This window comes from Notothenia rossii, assembly GCF_949606895.1.
Source record: "Notothenia rossii genome assembly, chromosome: 6".
Taxonomy (NCBI): Eukaryota; Metazoa; Chordata; class Actinopteri; order Perciformes; family Nototheniidae; genus Notothenia; species Notothenia rossii.
This window is the reverse complement of record NC_136909.1, coordinates 65492885-65503100: the sequence shown is the minus strand read 5'-3', so window position 1 is coordinate 65503100 and position 10216 is coordinate 65492885. Positions and strand designations below refer to the sequence as shown.

Genomic DNA, 10216 nt, shown 5'->3' with positions numbered 1-10216 from the left:
AAGAGGATGTTTTATTGAGCCGGGGAGAAAAGGACACTCAGGACTTGGATACGTTCCCAGCATTGCTCAATAGGACATATAGTGCAAAACAAAGAACCTGAGAGAATAATTGGGTTATAGGGTGTCTTTTATTGTTTATGAAGTACATTTTTCATTTGTAACACTCTCTTCTTTCAGATGTTATATATTGTCCTTTATCTCAACTAACTAGCTGCCTCCAATCATTGAACTGACATTTGATCATACACTTTGTTGCATTTTATATTTCACCTGCACCTGAACGGACAAGGGTGACTGTGAATTCATCGAACTGATTGGGATCCTTGGAGCAGCACAAAGCACATTGCACATGGTGTCCTTGGTAGGTATACTAGCAGAAAAATATCACAGGCGAGTGTGACCTCAACCTTTTTCTTTAAAAAGACTCGAACACCAATAGATGGATTATTTATCTGGTCAGAAATTGAACAATAAAAAATGAACAGACTTATCATCGAGTGTCTGTTAACTTAGTTTGACCAGAGCACAGTTCTTAAATCACGCAAGCAAAGAAAATCATGCAATTTAAAGACGCCCTATTACGCTTTAAAGGGGACCTATCATGCAAAATGCACTTTTTGATGTATTTTATACATAAATATGTGTCCCCGGTGTGTCTGGGAACTCATGCAGCGTCAGAAAATAAAACCCTTTCTCTTTCCTCCGTACCCACATCTTTTAAAAACGAGGGTACAACGAGCCGATACAGATTTGCTACCGATATTACGTAATTTAGGATGGTGGACCCACAGAGAGTTGCTATCAGAAACAATGCCTGACGTGTTTTGGATGTAATATGGTATTTTTTTACATTAGCAAACATCGCTAACACTCAGAGCTAACCTGTACTGCGAGCAAATGTGTTTAAAAAGCAGGAAATAAAAAAAGGAACTCACCTTGTGATAAACCCGCAAGAGAAAAATTATTTGAGCTCCATACTGTTTCAGAAATAATCCTTGATGTGGTTTAGAACAGGATGGCATTTGATCACAGCAGAATGTAACTTTATCTCCGGTAAAATTCTGATCAGGCATTAGCCCAGCCTCCTTTTTTTTTTTTAAAGCTAAGGATTCAAAATCCGTGTTTCTCTAACAGGGCTGCTGGAGGGATATGATTAGGGTTGGGTATCGTTTGAATTTCCACGATTCTGATTCCGATTCTACTTTTCGATTCCGGTTCTTAACGGTTCTCAATTCCGGTTCTTTGAGGGGCAGGGTAAAACAATTATAAATGCTTCTTCCACCAAAACAATTACATTTATTCGAGAAACCTTTACACAGGTTACTTTACAGTAATATTCACATTAATCAGTCTGTTTATATTCACTGCTATGTAACTGTAACCTGAGAACCACTGAAGCTACAACAGTGCAACAGTCCAACTTTTAAAGGAAACCCCTCCCCATTTAAAAACAGTTCTTGTTGAGAAAAACAAGCATATCTGCCTTCTCAGGCATACCGGGAAGAAATGTTTGAACATTTTAAAGTAAAATGCTTCAATCTGGTGCACTTTAAGCAGAATTACTAGAGATAGATCTAGGGGGTACAACTCTAAACACCCATATGAAAAAGATCGGTTTACATTTGAATAATTAAATATGTATGTGAACATAACCAATAACCTATTTTATAACGTATTTTATTTTTGTTGTTCATTCATATCTTATTTTACTATTTTATTTATGCATATTTTTTTTATCTCTCCAGTTTAAAACGATATGTCTGGTTTACTGTCCTATAGTATACATTGGAATTATTTCAAACCTGTTTTATCCCAATAATTATAAAGGAGTGCCTTGGCAATATGTGTTTACATAAATTGTGATCAAAACGTTTGAGACGCACTGAGATAACTTAGACTAAAGTGAACTTTCTAAACACTCAAGAGTCCTTTACCTCACTGAGCTGTAGTTATCAGCCTCTCAGTCTGAGTGGAGAGGACTCTCCCTCCACATCATTGTAGAAACATCTTCTTCTTCCGTTAGAGCAGCTAGCACCAGATGCTTATAACAACAGCGCTGGTATCGGTGCACCCTCCCTTTCTCCCTCGCTCGCTCCCACGCTCACTCGCACTTTAGAGGTTTCTCAATACTCAAATTTCCCCTCCTCGACTCCTCGACTCCTTGGTCCTCCGGTAGTGACCCGGAAATGAATTTCAGCGCGCCATTTTGAAGGACATCTAATTTCTCTAAATGCACTTCGAGGACCGAGCATCGAGGAGGCTCTCTGGAGGAGCTCTAACCGAGGAGACACTGATGGGTCCTCCACGGCTCCTCCACGGATGCATTTCCGGGAACGGTGGAGGCGTGACGCACGGCCGGACTTATCTTAGCCAATGACAGCTCTACATGCATCCCTTGGATATTATTTTAGTAACTGCTTTCATCGCAACGCGATGTTTACAGTGAGAACAGCTGTGAGGTCCGTGCAGAAAGCAGAGCAGTGTGTAAAATATATATCACTCAGTATAGACAAGTTTACGCGCCAAAACACGGGTAGCGCCATGACACTACACAAATGCACTTCATTTCCGCCGGAAGTCTTTTGCACAGCGTCTGTCGGTGTAAACCGATGTAAACAGTCAGACGGGCACTGGTGTAAACACAGCGATTTCGATGCTAACAGTGATGCTAGCTTGGGAACACGATTCTACTTCTTTGACTGGAGATGGCGTTACTCTCCCCCACCCGAATTCAGTGCAAAACTGGGAGGATAACATGACGACGTGGCCCAGCATAAAACCAAAATAAACTGCCTTATTTAGGTCATGCCCACAGGAGCCAACAGTTGTCTGTTGTTTACATAATGCACAATTTACATGATCTCTTTATGCTGTGCAATATATCATATGTGCCTGTACTGTTTGAGTGAAAATAAAGTTTGATGTAATTTAATTTCATTATTGCACTGTTATTGCATTATTGCATTTCATATGTTCCTTAGAGTGCTACAATTTCTTTTAACACAGTTCATCATTCATATTAAGCTCATACTGTACATAAATAACACTGAATGAATTAATTGTTGAGAGGAAACTAAAGAAATGGCTTCAACAAGAAAGATCACATGTTTAATCCTAACAGGTATTACAAATTAAAATATAAAAGCAGCCCACACAATTACATCACTATGAAAATATTCATATATAATATTAAAAAATACAATGCATGCAGTATTTGTTGTGTTTATCTGTATTTAATGAACAACATGGCTGGGTGCTGGGTGCTGGTTTGTGGTCGTAGCACTCTCTATCTAACCACTCGTTCAGGTGCTTTCTCGAGTGATTGCAACCAACTACCGCACACGTAGTTCCCGAACCACTTTTCTTCATGTTGTAATTGTTATATCCTCTTTGTCTCTGCGATATCAGTGCTTTGTCGGCACAACGGAGCTAGCTAGCAAAACAAACCCAGTCCGCCAAAACGGAAGTGCATTGCATCGAAGGGAGGAGTTCAGGATGTAGAGCGGAAACGGCTCAATAACTTGTGTATAACAGGCCTACATTACTTTCTGTATTTGTATGCTGTAGTTTAGTAGATATCTACAAACAAAGAGTCAATATTTTTCTAAGACCATTTAGTGCTTCACATAATAAAATACACAACGGCTGTAGTCTGATTATGCTTTAGGAGCTGTAGGTGTGTGTGGTACAGTGTGTGTGTTGTACAGTGCGTAGATGCGGCAGACAGACGGGTCTCAGTTGGTTTGGTGTCCTATGCTTACTTTTAATACAACTTTTGGCCCGTAATTTCAATTCCCCATTTCAGCGACCAGAGAGAGGGGGGGGGGGGGGGGGGGATATGTCCAGTCTCTGATTGTGTTACGTTATTGGGTCATTCTACAGAAAAGATGGAATCTGGGTTATACAAATCTGCTGAAATATATTCCTTCTAAAAACATCTAAAACCTGTTAAATAGCAATAACTAACTCTTAACTTGATGAATCCACAACAAGTAGAGCTTAAAGTATTTTTATTATTTTTATTATTATTTGTATACTTAATACAATGCTTATTTGTATAGGAATGTCACTGGTGTTACGTGTTACCAGGAAGAAGAGTAACACCAGTGACGGTAACACCAGTGACAATTTGGAGAAAACACTACCATTTTAACAAAATGGCTGCAATGTGTCAGATCAAATATGGCTTCAGTCAATATCAAAATCGTTTAACTCTTCAATACAATACATTATCCCCTTCAAATGTTCACCCCTAGGGCTATGCAATGAGTAACACTAATGACAGGCTTGAAAGACGCACGTAAAATTTGAAGATAAAATGACACCTTTAACAAACAAAGTAAGAAGTATCTGACTTTCCTTATGTCTTTGTCCACTGCACTGCCTCAAATGATCTCTTGTTACAGGAGGCACTTCAGAGACATTACATTATTTCAAAATAAAAGCGTTTTGTGTAGTACTGTAGTAACACCAATGACGTCATTTTGGGTGACTGACATTTATTTTATATTATTAATAATAATTTGCGGTTTTTTTGTACCATTTCAGTGTTATATTTAATGCTTGTAATGTTATGTAAATATAAATTAGTTTTATTTGTTGAAAAAAAAATATTTTGAATTAAAACTATAGGCTCCACTTCCATGTATGATCAACGTGACAAGGCAGTTCCTTGAACTTGGCATTTTAAATAAATTGCAATTTACGTATAAAACAATTTTTTATTAATTTTTTAGTTAGTACCATTGCAAAGACAATCTCTATTTATTCAACATATATAATGAATGTGAGTATTAGGTCAACGTCATGTATTTTGGTGTCTGCAAAAATAAGTGACAGCACTTCCACCTTTTCTGTAGAATGACCCTATTAGGAGAGTGCTCTCATACTTGTTTGATTCTGAAATTGTATATATTTATATAAATATATGTGTGTGTGTATGTCCGTATCTGTAGCCTGTTATTTTCTCATTATACCGCACTGTGAATGAATTAAAAGTAAATATATAAGTGGTCATCATTAATGGACGTCTCTTTAAAATGACCGCTCAGACGAGAGGAGTTCTCATTTCTCTAACCGCCTGCTGCTTCCACTCCTCTCTCCTCGGTTCCCCTCCTCAGTCCTCCGCTCGCATATCCTGTGGGTGGCACCAAGTCTCGAGGAGAGGAGTCGAGGATAGGAGTAGAGGAGGGGAAATTTGAGTATTGAGAAATCTCTTTTTTCTGTGAGCTGCCGGTGCCAGATAAGCCAACATCCCCCATTTTCATCACTTACAGCGCCCATCGTACAGGGCAAATGAAAAGTGTAACCGGGATGAAAAGGGTGTTACATTTACTTAATTATGAATGTTGTTACATCAAGGCCGAAAATTAGGATAAGCACCAACGGTCAAAACATTGTTTTCTCCCTCCCAGAGCCCAGCGCAGCGCCTCCACAGATCTGGCGCCCTAGGCGAACATCTATAACGCCAGTGCGACGGGCCGGCCCTGGGGCCTCATTTATAAAGGGATATACGCTCAAAAAATGACGTACGGCAGTTTCTACGCAATGTTTGTGATTTATAAAATACTAACTTGACGGGAAAACGTGCGGTCCTCCACGCAAACTAACCCATGCCTACGCACTAAGCACAAAAACGGGAGAGACAAGAAACTGCGACACCGTTGGCAGAAGGAAGAATGGAGAGAAATATTTGGAAATAATACCATAAATAAAATGTTACCTCTCATTTATCATATGCATTTTCAAACATTGATTAAAGCAATCTTAAAATGATTTAACAATGCCTGTTTGAGACTCCTCAGTGCACACAAAAACATAACTGGGAGAAATAAATAAATACGGATATGTTATGTTAATGTTATGAAATGTTTTCTCATAAATGATGCGGTAAGCAGGAGGACAGAATTACGTCTAAACTGATGCCGTTTTGCATTTCTATAGGTTGTAGATACGACGAGCATGGTTTTATATATGTTTAATACATGTTTAATCGTGTTTTATGCCGTTTGCCAAGACTTGATAAGTCGCTCGTAAAACACAGGAGGTGTGGAAACTAAGAGCACCATATGTGGTCAATTGTACAGCTATAACACAACAGATTAGTTGTATTTCCTTTAACTGGTGGATATAGAGTTGATGCGGAGGCAGGGTTGAAATGCACAGGCTGCAGTGGAGACGCTGCGCACAGCTGATCGACAGCTGGGACACAAACCACCAAATACAAAAACATAATTCAGATCCAGTCGTCATGACTCCACTCCGGAGGGATTCCCCGATAATTTCTTACAGTTTCTCATCAAGTGGGGATCTCCTGTCCCCGGTACAAACACACTGCCTGAGGAAGGCTATGTGTATTTTTTTTGTCATTAACCTTTTTCGGACCACTTATTTATTTATTTTGGTGACGATCCGACCTCCATGCTGCTACTCTGGTTCAAACGGCATCCACCAAACAATATGATTTATCTCGACCTCCCCAAAATAACCAAAATCTGACGCGGTGTGAGATGTTTTTTTTAGCTGTTCTGTTGTCATTTCCTGCCATCTTCTCCATGCAGTCAGTCAAAAATGAATGAATGAAAGGGCGTTTCTTTGACTATTTATAGGCAAATATGGGCGTTACGTGAAGCCCGCCAAAGCTGCACCGCATTTCGAGCCGGTTGTGAGTTATAAAGGGAAACAGGCGTAGGAAGTGCCATACGCACGGAAAATGTATGGACCTATTTTTCGGATTTCTACTACGTAAGCAACCTTCCCACGTCAATCCTACGCACAGCGTTATACATGAGGCCCCTGGTCGGTTATGGCTAGAAAGGATCCGTCTTGTGTAAAACTCTCGCGAGAGTTTGGCTGAATGTCACGTGGCTGAATGTTTACGTTTGGCAGGCAGACTTTCAGTTACGATCGTTAACATCAGTTGGCCACAGCAAATGATGGTGAGAAGCTAAACTATCTATTAATTATGTCAATGACAGGGAGTGTGATTGTGGAAATAGGTTGTTAGCGGTCTTGTTGGTGTTCAAAGAAGAATGACAACACTGTAGATCACCAACACTATGGTTTATTTTTTATTCACAGGCAAGTCAACGTTGTCGCAGTAAAAGTCCCAAGATAGCTCCTGGTGCAATAAAATGTTCCCTTGCAGTGTTTTACTATTAAGTCTGATGTTTCTCTATTAATATTGCTGCTGCATTAATGTGTATGTTGCATCATGTTACTGCTGTAGATGTGTTTCCGAGCCGCTCCGATTACAACGAGAGTTACAACGAGAACGTGACGTCATATTTACACTAGACGGATCCTTTCTAGCCATAACCCCCCTGGTCTCAGGTTACGCTGTAGGAAGTGTAGGTACAACCATACTTGTCAACCCTCCCGATTTTCGCGGGAGACTCCCGATTTCATTGCCCTCTCCCGGTTTCCTCCCGGGGTCATATTTCTCCCGCATTTCTCCCGATTTCTGACAAAATCAGATTTACACACGACTGTTTCCACTCGGACTTCAATACAGCTACACCATTGTTTGGTTTCCATGGTAACACGTCTCTTTAGTAGCGTGCGCAACTCAAAGTCTGAGAGGGTGAGGCAGATATTCACAGAAAACAGAACAAGAATCGACAACTACTCTACTCTCTGCTCACTCCTTTCCTGTAAAATACAGGTCCAGCCCACACATATGCTCCATCAAGGACGGTGCTACAGGCCGCAAGGCAGTGCACTTACAACTACAATAAGCATGTTAATGTTAATCTAACAGCTCCGGCGATCCACTAGCACAATGTTGGAACCGGTTCCATATGATGGATGTCTAAAATGCATGATCTGTTTGTATTTTGAGAAAAACACATCATAGACAATTTTTTCATATATTTTATATATCTGAGACCCATAATATATGCCTAAAAATAGCATGATAGGTGACCTTTAAGGGGTATTCCCTCTTGTATTGCGTTATAGGTGCATGTAAATGGTCTGCAAAGGCTAAAATCTCAAAGTTTCCTGCCTGAAACATCTCCATTGGATTGATTAGTTAACTTCCGTAACAGTTGCGTTACTATTGGCTAGTGTTCCAACACATTATATTTGATAGGCTAAGGGGCGGAACATCCGTAAGTGGTTGACCAATCACAACAGAGCCGGCCAGCTAACCAATCAGAGCAGACTGGGCTCTGGTTTCAGACAGAGGGTGAAAAGAGGTGCTGCAGCATATAGTATGAGAAAAATGCAAACATGTCAAAGAAGTGGTACAAAATATAATTATGAACTTATATATATAATTTTGAGCAAAATAATTATGTTCATTTCAATTTTGCTACATATTGCTTTTTTTGTGCCTTTCCACAGGTCCAAATTGCTACGCAGACACTTCTGTGATACCGGCTGGGCGCGAGGTGAAGATTGATGAGTGTACAATCTGCTACTGCACATACGAGGAGGGCACATGGCAGATTGAGCGTCAGGCCACCTGCAGTAAGAACGAATGCCAGCGGAGCTAAAGACTGGCACAGTCAGAGGGTACTTTGGCACGCAACACCAGCGCCAATCCGCATGTAAACTCTCGGCCTTTCACCCTCTCTACCGGACACCAGAGTCGGACAGCAGCCCTCCAGCATTTCAGCCTTTATAGTCACTTCTGTATTACTGAAGAAAAAAAAAAATGCTTTTATGAAAGTTTATAATCCACACACAGAATATCTATTTATCTATGTATTAAATTATGTATGAATATATTCAAATACATTAATGCTGAACTAGTGAACAAATATTTTTTATAGGCTCTGTATTTTATTAAGCAATGTATTGGACCAGAGGTCAATAAAAACAGAATGTATAGAATACACACAGCTGTCTTTTGAGGGAATATCCTCAACTTCTCGACATGTGGGGACAAATCCTGACACCCGTCCCCCTACCACCAAAGTGCAGACTAGACTGTTAGATCCATTTCAGAAGAATGGGTAAAGATTTGCTGTGTATAGAACGACGAAGTGGAGACTCAACAACAACAACAACAACAGAGAAAAAAACAAGGGAATTCAATAGGACTTGGACTGTTTCCTGATTTCTTTTATCTCTTTTGGATGTTCAAATGTGTGTTTTGATTTTAAAGTGCTTTTTTGTATTTCTTGGTACTGTGTGTTCATGTTTCAAATAAATGCCATTCTGCACTCTGTAATCGCTCAAATGGTATATTCTGTACTTTCCACAGAGTCAACATGGTAACTGTGATGACAGTGTTTTACAGACTTCAAATGATACTGAGATGGAACTAGCAACTTAATTTCCTCCACAAATGATGTGTTTCAAATATCACAGGTAGCATTTGAATGCGACAAACCTGAACAAATGCACTCTTTAGATGTTAGCATTTTTTGGCTTTTAAGCTCCAGGATGAGAACTGTGTGTGATCGCTTCAGGTAAATATTTAATGAGTTGTCATGAGGATATTAAGTTATTCAGCATTGCTGCGGTTTCATTTTCAATCGCAAAAAGCATCCCCACAGAGGTTGGAATACAGATTCTCAATAGTTGCCTTAGGTTTTCAACTCCATTAATAAAAGCCAGACTGGACCTTCGAATGTCAGTGATCCCAATTTGTTTCAGAAATTTGGAAAATGAAAGGTCACAAGACTCGTCTTCATCTTCAGTTTGATGAATGTGGTAGAGCCATTGGGTCCATCGACCAGCAGCACATCAAAATGACGATTAATAATTTAAGTCCAGGTTATGAACACTGAAGGGCAGGCTGTGATGAATGGATGCAGATGTTATGTTTCGTTTTTTTCTGTCATCTTCTAACATTCGCAGCTCTCTGTGTCCCCTTTTGCAATGTGCAAGCCACTCGGAAAACTCGTTGATCAAGGGGTAGCCAGACAACGGTGTTGCATCTCCTGCAGAGAGACGTGCCTGTCAGCCAGTCAGCAGGATCGAGGTAAATAAGCCTAAATGCTTGTACATGCTACGTGACAGGCTTCTCTCAGAGCAGTAGGGGAGCGGTGGCACAGATCTATGAAGGTTTCGTGGCCAGCATTAAGTCCTCGGTTTGTGACTGTAAAGGGACTCTCAACTCAAACTCATCCATTCCAGGAAAACAGAACCTGTGCTGGTGCATACAAATGATAAATGATTGTGGGATTTCACCCATCCAGCAGTCCTTTATAGTAATACAGAGTTCTCTTTTTTTTTCCTCCCTCTCGCCGTGTGGTGTCTTTTC

At 40.1% G+C, this 10216-nt stretch overlaps 1 protein-coding gene across 2 annotated transcripts in view; it reads left to right on the top strand.

Annotated features, from left to right (window-relative positions):
- Positions 1-9170, top strand: part of vwc2 (von Willebrand factor C domain containing 2) — a 41600-nt gene extending 32430 nt beyond the window's left edge. For both annotated transcript variants that reach the window (XM_079688695.1, XM_079688694.1), the window contains exon 4: positions 8347-9170. In XM_079688695.1, the coding sequence (XP_079544821.1) occupies positions 8347-8498 (152 nt within the window). In that variant the 3' untranslated portion in view covers positions 8499-9170. The remainder of the gene's footprint in view (positions 1-8346) is intronic.
- The last annotated feature ends 1046 nt before the right edge of the window (positions 9171-10216 follow it).